The sequence below is a fragment of the Athalia rosae genome, chromosome 5, assembly GCF_917208135.1.
Source record: "Athalia rosae chromosome 5, iyAthRosa1.1, whole genome shotgun sequence".
Classification (NCBI taxonomy): Eukaryota; Metazoa; Arthropoda; class Insecta; order Hymenoptera; family Athaliidae; genus Athalia; species Athalia rosae.
The window spans coordinates 4124689-4140671 of record NC_064030.1 but is presented as its reverse complement, the minus strand read 5'-3'; the positions used below and the strand labels follow the sequence as shown (position 1 = coordinate 4140671).

The 15983-nt window shown below is 42.2% G+C and overlaps 2 protein-coding genes across 2 annotated transcripts; one reads left to right on the top strand and one right to left on the bottom strand.

Moving 5' to 3' along the window:
- The first annotated feature begins 1147 nt into the window (after nt 1-1147).
- Nucleotides 1148-6724, top strand: LOC105689157. Its single transcript, XM_048655204.1, has 6 exons — nt 1148-1374; nt 1552-5302; nt 5364-5471; nt 5555-5773; nt 5864-6184; nt 6256-6724. The coding sequence occupies exons 1-6, from the start codon at nt 1298-1300 to the stop codon at nt 6394-6396; spliced, it is 4617 nt and encodes a 1538-aa protein (XP_048511161.1). The 5' UTR covers nt 1148-1297; the 3' UTR covers nt 6397-6724.
- Nucleotides 6725-6894: 170 nt separating this feature from the next.
- LOC105689156 (proton channel OtopLc-like) lies at nt 6895-14727 on the bottom strand. Its single transcript, XM_048656286.1, has 12 exons — nt 14508-14727; nt 11748-11886; nt 11068-11248; nt 10265-10373; nt 9775-9898; nt 9433-9599; nt 9038-9157; nt 8475-8624; nt 8182-8371; nt 7879-8107; nt 7554-7803; nt 6895-7476 (listed from the first exon to the last, which is right to left on the bottom strand). Exons 2-12 carry the CDS (start codon nt 11866-11868, stop codon nt 7153-7155), a joined length of 1965 nt encoding a protein of 654 aa, XP_048512243.1. The 5' UTR covers nt 11869-11886; nt 14508-14727; the 3' UTR covers nt 6895-7152.
- Nucleotides 14728-15983: the final 1256 nt, after the last annotated feature.

Below are 15983 nucleotides of genomic sequence, written 5' to 3'. Positions count from 1 at the left end.
GTTATTTGCATCTGGACGCACTGCAGCGGTTTACCATAAAAGTAGTTTTACCGGAGATCTATAGAACGGAACTTATGTACATTGGATCATGTTTAAAAAGCGGTGTTTGTACAGAGCGAAGTAATTTCCGGAACTGCTTTTGAAATATGTTCCATAAACGAAAGATTAAACCGGGTAATGAGCACTGAGGATTTCGAGGAATCGGTTAAACTGTAGAAAAATAAAAAATCTTTAAATCTGATGGAAAAGAGAAATCTAATGATGGGAATATTCCATGAAATGTATCAAGAGTATCAAGAGTATGAAAAATAAGATCGTTAGCCGTACAGCATGACTCGTTTGTCGTACCTACACACACGTGTAAAGATTGTAAAATATAAAGTAGGTTGGGTACCGAGTAGCGCTTGTTCTCTGCCAATTAATTGAGTTATTAAGATAATAACGTGGGTGAAAGCTGACCCGAATTAATTCATTATGTAGATAACACAGAGAACCGTATCTCCTAAGGATATTTTCAGGTGCATAGATTTGCTTTCAAACTAGAAGATGGTCACCGAGTACATCGGAGAATCATCGATAGAAAAACGCGCCTCTTGTTCGACAGTCGAGTCAGAAACGAGAAGGGAAGCTTTACTTACAACAAATGAAAATTTACTGTCACCTAGTAAAGAAGGGTGAAACCCGTTAGAGGGTTGTTTTCTCGATCGGTAAAATGGATACCATGAACATCACCATCTGCTGCATTTTCTCGCAGTAAAATTCTACCAGTTTATTGACAAACTGGCGAATTTTATAGAAGCTCTTTTACTAATAGGTGAATTTCTTAATCGATAGATTACTCGTTTGAAATCTTCAATTGAGTCAAACATCAAATGACTTGTAAAAATATAATATGTCCCGTTCAATGCTTGAGATCTTCGAAAAAACTTGGAAATGTCGTATTGATTTTTCAAATTGGAAGTTCTTCGAAAGGTTATTGAATTTTTAAATTCGAATTTCGCATTTCGCGAGCTCCAACACGAAGTGCGAGTTCGAGCGAACCTCAGTTTTTTAAGAGAGGAGATAACGAGGTCCTCCGGCACAGAGATAATTGCCGCGAGTTTTTGTTTGATCGATAACGACAGTCGAGCTTCTGGTTTTACTGCGGCTCTGGTGTATTTGATATCAGTATATTTAATATGACGTTTACAATAATTTTGATAGGACAATATTCGGTTTTAAAACCTTCTCATCGTTGAATTTTTCTTAATTATCCTGAAGCAGAACTGATTCAATAGTGATATCGTATTTAACCATCATGTGCGACGTGTTGAAACGAAAGTCCCAGGGATATTGTCGCGGTAAAAATAAACTACGAACTGTCACCACGACAAAGTACGTTTTTCAACTACAACCATAAGTTAATATCAGATTGTTTTATAGATCATTGCAGTTTTGTTTCGACGATTAACAAAATGATGTGTCTATATCGTTGCGCTGCGTCGTTTTATTTATCTCGAGAAAAATACACAACTGATTTTTGCTGCCCCATATTAAAATCTTTCATTTCAGATGGGAGCTACCGATATCTGGTTCGAAATCTTACTGGGACAAAATTTGCAACGACCTTGAACGACGCAAGGAACACGTAAGTTATGCATCTCACCTTTCCTCTCCCTCGCCCGATGCAACAATCGATCCTAACGCGCTTTCAAATTCCCAACAAATAAAACTGAACAAATTTAATTGCGGTGATGAACCGATTGTCAAAATATCTCCGCCAACGCCGATGCGAACGGCACCCCCGAGTCACCCCGATAAACCAACAGTAAATGGAAATTACTCTAATTATAAAAACGATGCAAATGAAGTAACAAATACGGTCTCACCGGATATTTTGAGTTCCGTTAAAGTGGCCGGAAGTAGGGACGTAGATCTGTACGACATTTCGGTGACCATGACAGAGTTTTTAAAAGCGAATAACGTTAAGACGAAAAAATCTTGTCAGATTCATAAAAACGCGACCCCGTTAAAGATATTCGACGACAATCTTAAACAATTTTTGCCAAAAAAAGAATTGCCAACTAAATTACCTGCACCTGCACCATCGGTTCCGGCGACAAATTTTTTATTCTCTTCCAAAATACACAGAGGAAAAGATTGCCCCTTCCGGCAAAAACCAGCGCCTGAAAATCGCACAGATTTCGGTGTCACTTTGGCCTCAAGTAAAAACCATGTACCAAAAATTTTGAGGCCTGTAGATCTACGTAAAATTAACACTGATCAATTTTTAAAAGTGCCAACATCACCCTATGCTCATTTACGCCCGTCATCGAGCTATCGCATTTCAAACTCTAAATCAAAATCTAAAATCCTCGAGTCCAACTTGACCTACATGTTAGAAATCCCGAAGCTGGAAGATGCCATTAAAGACTCTATCGACAAAATTGATGACACGAACGACTCAGAAGCCGACGTACAGTTAGGCATAAATGACCAACAAAAGAACCAAAAAATAGCCACACCAGAAACTGGAATCGTAAGCATTGGCAGTGACGCAAGTGCAGATTTCAATGCTTCGGAATTGACGGGAGGATCTGAATCTATCAGGCAAACCAGCAGCTTACCAAGATTGTCCGAAGAGTTATCGATGGCTCTAGATTCAGAAAATGCTGAGGGCAAACTGTGTCCAGTTGGAGACAGAATTGACGTTACGAGTGTAAAAGACAAAGTAGAAAAGGACTTTCTCAGGGTACCGAAATTGGGCACGATCAGTTCCTATCCTAGTTTCAGCAAATTAACAGCTGGAGACAGCGTGGAGGGAGACGAGGGTCAAAAGAAAGAAGCCCAAGGATCACCCGGAGGTGACAATTTTCAAATATTGAAAATTTCGGACCGACAATCAGAATCAGCTAAAAGAGATTATTTGAAGGTCCCAAAATTGAGCATGATGAGCTCGTATCCCAGTTTTACCAGCCTTATCCCCGAAAGTCTCGATAGCGACGACAACGCTTTGGAATCGACTTCCGACCGAGCTGTTCCGGGGGATCTTTCAAGTTCGGGAATTTCTAAATCATCTCAAGGCGCGGTCGTCGGCGGAGAAAAGCTCGCGCAGTCGGGTATCGTCAATGAAAAGACCGTCACCTACAACGATGGTTCGGAGCCGATGACGAATCAAACGAAAGAAGTTGACTCGAGCCCGGATTCTTCGACCAACAAGCGTGCGAAACGAAAAAAATCTTTGAAAGACTCTATACGCTACGCTTACAAAGCTTTGAAATTTCTGACGCCTAATAAAACACTGGATTTCGAACCGCGAAGTTATCATCCCCAGGATCAAACTGGTTCTTCCGGTGGGTCAAGCGAAAGTTCCCGCACGTCGAAATACTCGAAAGTTGAACCAGCGATCAAACTTCTGACTTACGACGACATAGAAAAAGACAGAGCCCCCGAACGATCGATGAGCTCGAGCAGTTATGGAACGGTTAGATCAAGACTGAAGCAAAATGCTTCTCAGTACTTGGGTTCGGAATATGCTTTCACAAGTTCAAGAGCCCGACCCGCGACCGCGTCTACGACGATGCCTTCTTTAACGAGATCCACGTCCGGTCCCAGCCTGAACTTTCAGGAACCTGTGCTCCAGAAACCTTCGAATGCGATTCTGAAAAATTTACCTAAAATATCCATATATCCACGGAAAAAACGCGACAAATGTTTAGCCTGTTTGTACAACTCGTTCGAAGAACCCGTTCAATCTAGAAGAAAACTACCATTGGCTGTTTGGAACGCAGTGAAAAAGGAAGAAATCATCGAACTCCCCGAATCTGTGTCAAGCTCCATAAGCCTACCGGACGTGAAGGATCTCGCCTTGTCTCAATCCGACGACGAGGACAACTGGACAGAAGTTTTGAGGAGTACGAGGAGATCGCCTGTGTTGGGTAAAATCGAATGGAAATCGTCGTCGAAGAGCTCACTGAGGACGGACGTCGACTCTCATAAATTGGGAAAGACTTTCGCTTCGGCGTCCGAAGAAACTCAACCATCGAGAAGCGATGGCAGTCCGGACGCTACGCGAAGAAATTTACAGTCAAAGGATTCTCTGGTGGCGAACAATTACCCGAAACCGTTGTCCTCTTCGGAACATTCGAAACCTTCGTCACTAAGCGGCCACAGTTCCGAGTCCGAAGAACCTCACGTTCAGGTCAAGAAGACCACTCCTGCCTCGGAATGTTTTGTTTCACCATACGCGCCACTTCATTGGGTGCCTAGTCTAGATCCGCTGAAATCCCTGAAATTCAGAAAGCCCGTTTCAATGTACGGCCGCGCGGACTCGATGACAAAAACTGAAGATGACGTTAGCTCCGACGACAATGCGAACGATTTTCGTAGCGCGAGAAAAGAGACCAAGTCGAGCAACGCTGCGGCTGGCAGAAAAACCGATGGTGCCGAAAAAGCGAAGGTGGTACCGTCAAACAAAATCGGCGACAAAGGCGTTCTGTTGAGACAAAATTCCGTTGCTGCTAAATCGATCGCTTCGCAGCTATCGCCCCATGCCGATCTGGGCAAGATGAAATCCAGAGTCGATCTGTTCGGTAAAAAAATCGAGGACGAAACGAAATGTGAAGAAGTGCCTGAAGAACCGTCGGTTGATTTAGCGGATGCTCCCGATGCGTCGGGTGATGTAAAGTTAAAATCGGTGTCGGAATCAGGTGATGATTCAATCCCAGTCGCAGGAGATGACGGAGGGAAATCGCTGACTAAATTTTCATTGCCGCTGAATGCTTCGGTGCCTGAAAAAGTCGAGGAGGATATTCTTCACTCCAAGCAATTGGAGAAGCTTACGGCAACGGCGGATGAGATTCTTTCGAACGACCGTGCAATGAAAATTTTAGATGATTGTATCGAGAAAAATCTGACACCGTTAGAGATGCTGAAAGTTTTGAGTTCCGAAACTGTTGAAAATCTTGCATTTGTAAAAAATAAAAACTCATCAACACCGAATTCCGAAATCTCGCGATCGATTAAAATTGCTAAGAATTTAATAAAATTGTTGATAGATTCCAGGAGGTACTTGAATCCCGATACATTTTCCCCAAACCTTAAATTTTCCTCCCCGCAGACCCCCCTTTGCAATCCACGCCAATTGAGACGAGTCCTACCGCCAAAAACGTACAACTTAATCGCTCGCATATTGGGAATGCCGGAAAATCCTGCGGGAGAATCCTTGGACCGTAAAACAGGTTCGAAACCGGGATACCAACCGAAAGACCCCTTCAAACACAGGCAGAGCTACAACCAAGCTCTCGACAACGAATCTATGATTGTGAGTTGTTCGAATTCGATTCGATCATCCAAATTTCTTTCCCATCAAATCTTGTTCACAGGTACATCCACCTTCCGCTCGAGGTGAAAAGTTATTTACGGACGAAGAAGATTTCGACTACCCCCAGCTGAGCCCTTACGCTCTTTTCGTGCGTAAACCCAGACGGAAGGTGTGTGATGATAAATTTGTCAGAGAATATCGATTATTTCCTCGGCTCCTCGATAAAATATCGTTCGTATATCTTTTTCGTAGGCCATTACTTGGAGACCATTGACGGAACGGGATATGTTGGGCTACGATCCTGAAGCGACACTGAACATGCGCGCGACCAGAATGACGAATAAAATTTGCAAAGATTTTTGCGAATGGTTGCGCGGATTGGGAGGTGGACACGGTGACGACATCGATGAAGAGGTTCTGCGCGACATGTTCCAAATTGAATTCACGGCTGAAGCCTGCCGAACGATGCAGGTACGGCGATCGGTTGATATGATTACCGGGATTCCGTTCGCCGATCATATCGCAGCATGTCGTTCAACGTCCGTTTATGAATTTTGTCAGGTTCTGGTCAAAGAAATACCCATGGTTCCGATGGCTGTGGCGATGGCGAGGAACACTCCGGGGGCAGGAGAACTGGCATTGACACGAAAGCATCTCATCAAGGATGCAAAGGCTGAACGAAGGTCGAAAAAGACTATCGGATTTGGATCGAGTTTGCCGAAAGGCCAACGTTTCGTTCCTCCCAAAAATCGTGTCAACGAAAAATGGTTGCAATGCGAGAATGTCCCCAGGGATCTTGAGACCATGGCGACCGTATGGAAGGGAATAACGCATTTGGACAGTGTCAAAGGGTTCCTTGCTTGGGTGAAAGCTCATCCGGGGGTGAGTATCGCTTTCGTGAAACCTATGCACGTCTTTCTTTAATTATTCGATATCGCATTGTTTCGTTTAAGGTCAAGCCACCAAAAATCCTGACGGACGCATTCGCGAAAAAAGAGGAGCTGTCCAGACAGCCGTCTGCAGACGACGCAGGTGGGCACATTGAATTGGAAATGGATCAAATAGAAAGCCTCAAAGTCGGGGACATGGAATGATAGCGCTATTACTGCGATAGGCATGTATCGGCCTTCCTTAAATCTATGAACTTTCAATAAAACTATTACCTGAGTCAAACAGATCATCATCACATCATCAATCCCAATTTCTCGACATGGATTTTCCCCTTCGAGAAAATCGAGATATGATGAATTACCGGTAGTTGCACTAGTTCGTGTTGCGTGTTTCTCCTTCGGGAGAATTTCTTTCAGGCTACAAAATCCCAGAGATCTAATTGCCTTCGGCTAAATCGCAAAACAGATTGCTTTCTGTACCATCTGAAGATGTAATCAGGAGTTACATGGAACTGAAAATATCATCAACAGTTGGTGGTACAGATTTGTGGAGGTCGGTAAATGTATAGCGTTAGCTGAAACTGTTGCAAGTTCCAAAATTCAAAATGCTCATGTCCCAAGACACTTTTCTTTGCAGTTTCTAATCGCACTCAAGACTTTGGAATATGAAAAATGGAATAATCACGGATCAATATTTGATGTTACTATTTACAAGAATCCACTATACATTTAACTCTAAGTTTCTTAAACATTAATCAACAATTAAATTATTTCCGATATCCCATCCGAACAACGATGAAACAATAGAAAAACTATTGATCTTTACACTGCCCGAACGTTAAGCATGCTACATTCTAGTAGCAAGTGAGTTCAAACCTTCTTATTTTTTCTGCAAATCCGTTTTAGATCTTATTCTCACTATTGATTCGCCATGTTTAAGCATCGAGAATAATCCAGCGTCTAAGGTCCACTCGATGCCGGTTCGTATGCACTTTTCCAGATATCCGCTAGACATACGGAACTATGAAATCGATAAAACATAGTCAAAGGTATGGTCAAGTGTTTCAGAATCGTCCAAAGTTGCAAGCCATAAAAATCGTATCTGTCGTCTTCCTTCTCGGTCGATTTTATTTCGAAAGTCTCGCCGATCCACAAAGCAACGTTGCACATAATCAAAAAAGTGATAAGCTCACGTCCGGGTCTTTTACTGCGGAGTTTTTTAGCATTGGCGCAACGCCTCAATCCATCGATGATCAGTGGAGTTTGAATCAATACTTGAATCAGCTGAAAATTGAAAGAAAATAGGAGAGCATGATTATCCCAAACTTTCGTACTTCCTTTCTCAAAATTTGCCAACTTACTCCAAATATAATCCCGACTATTCTCAGCCAGTCTCGTTTCTGCGCAGCTGGTAAGACGCTGAATAAAGCGTGTAAAAAAAATGCAGGCAGCGCGATGAACAGTAAAATATCGTCGAGCAACGAAACGGGGTGATGGTTGACGTCCAACTTGATGATTTGGCGGTAGGCAATAATCGCTGCAAAACTCATGATCACGAGCAACGCGAGATTCGTTATTTCGTTCATAGTTTCACCGATACCGCTATGATTCCTGATGACATTTCGAAATTTCGCATTCGTATTAATTTCTCTCTTCGATATATAAAAAACGATCAATTTTACTCACGGTTCCGCGAAGGCGATAAAAAATATAATGATCGACACAATCGAACCGACGAGTGCCAGGAGTCCGGCGAAAAAGCCCCTGTTCGCATGACGGCAATCCGCGTAGACGATTATGTTACTTCCGGCGGATGGTCCAGCCACAGGAGGACAAGGAACTTCTTGGACGGAACTGCCACCGTCTACTCTTTGACAGTTTCCAATATTGCTCCAAATCATGTACAGAACACCGACTACCACGGATAATAACGATCAAATGACACGCACGTGTATCTCGTTTCGATTCAACCACGAATACAATTCTTACCAATCAGGATACTGTACTCGATGGTGAAGGGATACAAATATGGCGAAATTTTCTGAATTATCACGTTCAATTCCGCGTGCTGACACTCGGCGTTGAAAGAAGTTCCGTTTAATAATTCTAGAATAGTTCTCAGATCGGAAGCTACTCCTGCTGAGCTAGTGGAAATCGTTCTTGACACGCTGGCTTCGGTCTGAAGAAGGAAAAAAATTTTTTTTGAATAGATCAATCAGCGGATTGATGCAGATTTTTTTTGGAAATTTTTGTAGAACATGGTAGATTGAAATTGAACGTACAGTGATCACCGCAGCCTCGGCGTTCGCTCTGTGTCTCGCCAACAAATCGGTACTTTCTCGAAATATGGCCCATATCCAAAAACAGAGACTCGACGCTATTGTGTGCATTATAAAAAATCTCGCAACTTCTTTACAATGATTGATAATGACCTGAAATTTGAAAATTCCAATCGATCATTGCATCCTGAAACAGTTTGGCTACGTTATTTTTTCACGGAGTGAAATTGAGACGAACAAAAGACGCATTAAAATCCCTGTGCGTTGTAACAGGTTGAATTCTACTAAACGGCGCGATAATCTAATAATTGTGCTCGATTTAATGCGGAGAAACAGCTTGGTCGCCGAAATCAGTCGCATATAGAGGGAAATTTTAGTCGGTCCGTGAATTCATTGTTATTTGCATAAATATATCACGATTCCAGTAAATCGCAGGCGCGACGAAATAGCGTCGCAGATTGATCGTGTCCTACGCACGCGTTAATATAATAATCACTCGCGAAGCTACAAATTTTTACTCAATAATCGTCAAGTTTAATGAGAAGAAAATATGCATTTATACTCACGTTTGAATATTTAAAGATAAAGAACAATTGGAAGAATGAATAAATTGGGTACATTATATCGAAGGTTAGAGAGATGGGATTGAAGCATTGGTAGAATTCTTCTGTGGTGAGAAACACAATCTGAAATGGCAATGTGGAAATAAGATCAATAATTTGAAAAGAAAAAAAAAAAAAATAGAAAGGAAACAAAAAAATTAACAAATAAAATAAGAGACACAAAAGTGTCTTGTTATATATATATATATAATAATAATGAATCGATCAAATCCCTCTGCGCAAAGAAAAGACTCGGAGATGTAGCACAGGTGCGAGATACTTTGAAAGAAAATTATTTTTTTCTTCTGTACTTCTCGCGATTCATTTCTCGACCGGATCTACATTATCGCGCAACATACCTCGTACAGCAGTAATAATCCGCTGTGTATCAGATGACCGAAACAGAAGACAGCAGCTCCAACTCTGAGGTAGATACTACCGGCGTGTCTTCCTTGGGTGAAGCAGAATCCGTGATCCGGTTCAGACTCAATCTTCTCATTCGGAAGATTCGCGGAATTGTCATCGTCTGAAATTATCGTTGAATTTTCTCTACTGTTTTACGTGGGGTTCGTCAGCAACACGTATTGTACGATGAGATTTATTTACAATAGATGTACAGATGGTTATCTTAATTTTTAAATTTATTTATAAGGTTTGAATCAATGATTTTATTTGCAATTTTATTGCTCGAGTAAACTCACCCTCTTTATCATAATTGGTTGTCGCCTTCAAATACCTCTCGGCTTTGCCCACGTACAATCGTATGTCAAAAAATAAATAAATCAGATACACGAATCCGACGACCACCAGATAAAGATTGAAACCCTGCATATGAATGGGATTAAAAAAAAAAAAATATTAATCAATCATCTCAACCGAAAAGTTGACCCCTGCTTCTTTTCATCACTCTTTTCACTCTTTGAGAGAAAAAAATGGACCTCATAATGAATAAAGAGAAAAAAAATCCGGGGTGATTAAAAATAAAGAATGAATTAATATCCGATTGGGAAAATTAGTGCTGAAATTTTCGCTGTAATTAATATTATGAAATAATAATTATTGGAAATACATTACATCCGTAGTCGGAAAATAGTATTATAATTGCGATACGAGGTAGACAAATTTGATGAAAAATTAATCAAGCTCTGAATTTTCAAATAATTTTTATTGTCATTCTGATATTCGACTCACCGCAGCCAACGAAGAATCGACGATCAGGAGGTCGGCAATGTAAATTACCAAGCCGAATGGAACCAAGAAAACTGCATAAACGCACGACGATATTATGGCGAAAAAACTCCTGTAATTCGTACATGTCGCATGTGAAACGAGTTATCAATGAAAAATTGATAATCATTCGAATTTTTGCCGTTACGCAACAACTTGCGATAACGCACGGATTATCGGGTGTGATATTTATGCGTCTGTTGCAATAATGAGTTCCGTACTGCGAGAATTTTACTACGATAGTAGGAGCCTACAGTCATTGATCGCGTGTTGTACGTGATTTATGAAAAGTGAGTAGCGGTTTTGTAATTATTAGCAGACCGAAATCGATACTACCGATACTAATCGGGGGCCAACCCATAAGCTGCGGATACACAATAAACAAAAATATTGCGAAATATATCTTCCGTTCTATACCTGTACCGATGCAGTAATGGTTTAGATATAAGTCGTTCACTATCGGTAAAAAACTACCGTCGCTGGTTTCGACAGCAATGCGCGAAAGTTTGAAGTACGATCGTTAACAATTCTTACAAGTAGCGGAGGAGGAAGCGTTGTTATATTTTCGCAGTTGCCTCATTACGCGACGTCCGTAAAACCGTAACAAAATGAAAACGAAACAACAAATAACAAAATTTGAATGCCGCATCACTCGTACCGTTGAAAAAAAAAAAAAACGTACGTCCGTGTGTCACGAAATTGCAGACGAATGAGATGATCCTCGAAAGCAAATGTCGGATGATATTGTTCGATTGATTAATTTTTACCTGAAAAGATGCGATTTTTCTTCGGACGACGAAGGCGGAGGGTAAGTTCCATGGGAGCTCGTAACTTCGCTGTGCAAACTTACGGAACTGTGAAATTCTCTATCGGATCCAGGTGACTTAGCGGGGTCCAAATCGTCGTTACGACTCTTATTAGCATCACCGAAACTAATAACGCTCGGAGCTAATTAAAAAGATAATAATGACAATGATGGCGATAACGAACAATCATAGGAATGTGAGGATCGATAGTTTCTACAAATTCTCTTCGAATCGCACAATCGTCCTTTCGAATCCGAACTACGATTCACCCACCGATCCACGTTTCAAATTCAGCCACCGGATCATTCAAAAGTCACCGTCTCCAACGTGGACGTAAAGTAGTCGCGAGCACATAAATCGGAGCTTTGTCATCGTGACAAAATAAACCAACGACACAAAAGCAAAGTTGTACATAAAAGTTCAGTTAGGAGTTTGTGTTACTGCAATCGTTACTTCGTCGGTTGTGCATACGTACAATACACGAACAGCTTTATTACGATAATGTCAACTGCACCCCCACCGGCGAACGCGTTAGAGAATACGTTTAGAATGACTTTAAATGGAATCAACGGAACAAACCGACGATCTTCAAATTGGGTCAAACACCCTCGCGGTCGTAGAGCTTTAGATTAAATACTCACTGTACGCGTAATATTCGTGGGCGGTTGGATCCGTTACCGGAGAGAAATTTCGAACGGAATCCTGCGGCTCCTCTTGAATTCCTCTAAGGGCGCCCTGTGGCTGCACCAGCTGTAGTACCATGCTGCCATTACCGTTACCCTGTAATTTTCACGAATCTTTTTGTTTCGGTGTCGCGTAAAAAATATCCTCGTTAGAAAAAAAAAAAAGTTTCAACGTATTCGTCGATTCTCGTTAGATTCCTTTCGACATCGAAATCTCACTACGTTTCCTGGGTTGAGAAATTTCGTCGAAAGAAACGTTCGGTCTCCTATTACGATCGTAGCAACGAATCACGGTCCAAGGTGTTGACATACCCGTTGTAATTCGGTGAAGTCACCGCGTAACTGTTACGTTATACTACGGGTAAAGTGTGAATTTATAGCAGGAGGGAAAAGGAGAAAACCGCCCAATTATCCAAACTGTACAGAAAAGTGCGTGACACCCGATTATTTCTCAAACGCGTATCGGGACTGGACGTTGCCGAAATAAACTTGTATCCAACGTTCGATAGAATTATTGGAAATCGCTGCACCCGAATGTGAAATAGATTCATTTGGTTCGTTCGTCCGTTCGGCCGTAAAAATTTAACTAATCGTCAATGCGACCGGATAGACGATGAGCAATGCGTGCGGCAGACGTACGGACGGGCATATTTCAACGGTATCGGACGGAAGAAAGTCCGGCAGGATGCGCTCCACTTCTCGTAGGCGTTGAACCGCGAAATGTAACAAGAGCCACGCTTCGCGATGACCGCCGACGGGCAGCGGGGCGTCCGAGTCGAAGACTAGAGTAACTGCACCACCAAACCCGTAAATAACTGATGACCACCGGTACCGTCGACCGGTCTACCATTCTGCTTCGCGGCGCGGATTTTAATTACTTCAATTTACACGCTGCCTTTTCCGTGCCTTCAAAGACGCGAAATTGACGATTCGTGGATAATTAACGTAGCGTGCCGTTGAGAATTCCCCTATGTCAGAGCGTACTCCACGGTTCTACGAACTACTGAAACGATAAGTCGACACTTTCAGATAAAATTAAATGCGGACGAACACGCGTCGGATGTAAACAAGACGTCGCGAGCGAATCGTGTATGAAATGAGAAAAACGAAAAAAAACCGATCGAATCATTCCAGAGAATCACGCGAACGAGATTGATTTTTTAAAATTTGCACATTTTCACACGGAAAAAACAAAAACGCACACCGCACCTTCGAATGAATCAGATAATGCAGAACACCCTGATGAACGAACTGACCGTTCATTATGCCATTTCCGTGTCCACTCGTCGTCTCGATCGCAATTGACGTGAACGAGTAGAGTTGACGATATATTTTCCAGGAAAGATACTTTGATATCGATTCGTTGTCGGTTTCGTGTAAGCAGTTCTAAGATTTGGGCACCGTCGGCCCCCCAAACAAACCACAGCGACCACCGTCCCGTCAGAACTAAGGTATGACCCGACGCTTGCGGCTTTACCTGACTTGACTTTCGCTTCCCACGGAGACAAATTTTCCGATACCCATGATACATTCTCGAATTGTTTCGTGTGCGGAACAAATGTTTCGTACACGTCGCAATCGTGAACGTCAACTGTTGAATGCGCGCCGTTCACACAGACTGCTGGGGAGGCAACGAGAATCGAACAAAGTTTTGTTACGGCGTATGAATTTTTTTCAAAGGATCGAATCGGCGCACAGTTTCACGTCAATAAAATCTAATCCTCCCGCAATCTGAGAGAGAATTTCAAGAAAAGTTTAAACTCAACTCAGAGATCGGCGGGTACTCAAAATATATAACGCTATAATAATTACGTACATCTCTCACCAGCGAATCTCACTTACTTTCGAAGTAATTCAACTTTCTTTTCATACATCGGGATGGGGATGAAAAAGTTGAAGGGAACGAGAATATCGACTCGTTAAACTCGTCGCAGACATATTGTATAAGTAGAATGGTGAGTATGTACGAAAATGCCACACCCTTTTCGGCTGCGAAATCGTCCGTGTCCTTTGTTTTTCATAAATTTTCAATTTGTCTATGGTTTTCGGCGTCTGCACCGTTGGTTCGAAGGATAAGAATCTGATCTGTCGAAGGACTGCGTGCTGAATGATTTTGCGCGTTATGCCTCATACAGTATGTGCAGTAAGCGTAGTCTGTTGCGATGCTTTTATTCAATTAGGTTCAGGACTCGATATACGAACATTACATTATGAGTAACGTGATTGACGTACGAAAATTGAGTTACTTCAAACAATTTACAGAAACGTTTTCATCGGAGAGCGCTTCTCCAGAAGTTTTTACTGTACATTATTGCATTTACCGAACAATATTTCTCGTCCATCGTTCATATCGTTCGTTAATGATATTATTAATACGACAATACGTACCCCGACCGGGGTTTTCTATAAAATTCAACAATATTTACGGAACTCGGAATACGGTCTCCATCATATTATGATACCGCGAACCGTTGTCTCCTCAACAATTCCCATCAAACTAATTATTCGGTTTGAATCGAGGCAACGAAGTCCCTCGCTTTTCTAATCACCCAACGTGAAACAATGATTCTCTCATTTTTTAATTAATCGAACGATTAAATTTAATGTAACTTCTCACCGAATTGAACCAGTTTTACAGTCATTTGTCGCGATAATGAACGACTGATTTATTCGATCCGACTGAAAAAAAGCCGTTAATAGAGCCATTATTTCACTCACATTGTAATCAGGCGGTGAATCAACCGTCTGACGAAGGTGGCGCTTCTCAGGCTTGATTGATCCATTTGCAAGCTAGTAGGGCTTTAGAGATTTTTGTTAATCAGCTGGCCGGGATCGATCCCAATTTTTCGCTCGGCAAAGACGAAAAAAAAGATAACTGTGTACAGTAAATTGGAATCCATGTGAGTCACCATCCCCGTAAGGTTGAACCACTCTTCAAGTTCCATTCCTAAAATCGATGAAAATATTTCATTTGAATGGTATTCTCACCTATATTTCGAGACTCATTACCTCCTTCACCGCGGGCGGTCGCCAACGGTCGAGGATTAGCGAGGGGCTGGATGAGAAGGCCCCGTGCATCGAAAGGGCGCGTGTCACCCCCCCTCGCGCTATACCGATATACGTGTGCATGAAAATTGGCGAATTGGGTGAATTTAAAAGTTAGAATTCACCCACCTACAGGGCAAGGTTCTTCGGGTGTGGCTTCCAAGTGTTCGGAATTTGGTTCGTTGATCAACGTTTTCCGAAGGCTTTTCCAGTACGACTTCGAAACGATCCGGATCGGAGTTGCGGTTGCCAAAGTCTTCGGGTGGAAATTCTGCACTTGGAGCGATGCGGAATCTAGTGCAAACCACCAAGCGTCCCTCAGGGTTGGTCGACACGTTATACACGCGTTGAAATGACTGTAATCGTCGGGGAAGGAAGAAAAAAGAAGACAGTTTCCTCGTCGCATTTTCGAAGTACGGATCAACCTTCGTTCTCGGAATGGAGGAAGAATCGGTTTCGATATTTTACCGAAGAATTTTCCCCGGGATGCAAATTGGAATTACAGCGCAAGTTTTACACACTGCTTTTGAGAAAAATGCCAATCACTGAATCTTTAGAATTTCATACTTACCATCCGGATACGAATTCATCGTAATCGGGTTTCGATTCTGGAAGTCCACATTCGCGATCCGACGTAAGCATTATTATTATCGTTACATTCGTTCGAACGAATCCCGCTCTGGATCATTCGCGGACTAGATTTATAAGATTCGTCACTAGTTCTCTCCGCTGTCGCTGGAACACTGAATCGATTTCACAAAAACCGAGTTACGACGGAAGTAAACCGACACAATAGACTTCCCCGGCTATCAGCTATTTCCAAGTAGACGATATCGCACCTAAGATTACCACCGTATGCTTATAGGTTCCGCGTTATATTTATTACGATAACATCGGGGAGGGGGGAATATGAGATGACCAGGCGTCGACGCGTTGACATTCATCTCGGTGTCTCGCTGGTCCGCGTTATCCTTCGAAGAAGGATCAAGTTCGGTAAGATCCACATGACGCCTCGACAAAATCCGGAGATCAGAATCTGACTCTCGATATCCCGAAGTCACGGAAATTGGAAATTTCAAGAAACGCGTATCACGCCATATCGTTTCAAAGAACTCGCCATATGAAATTACGTTCAATCAAAAGTACTTC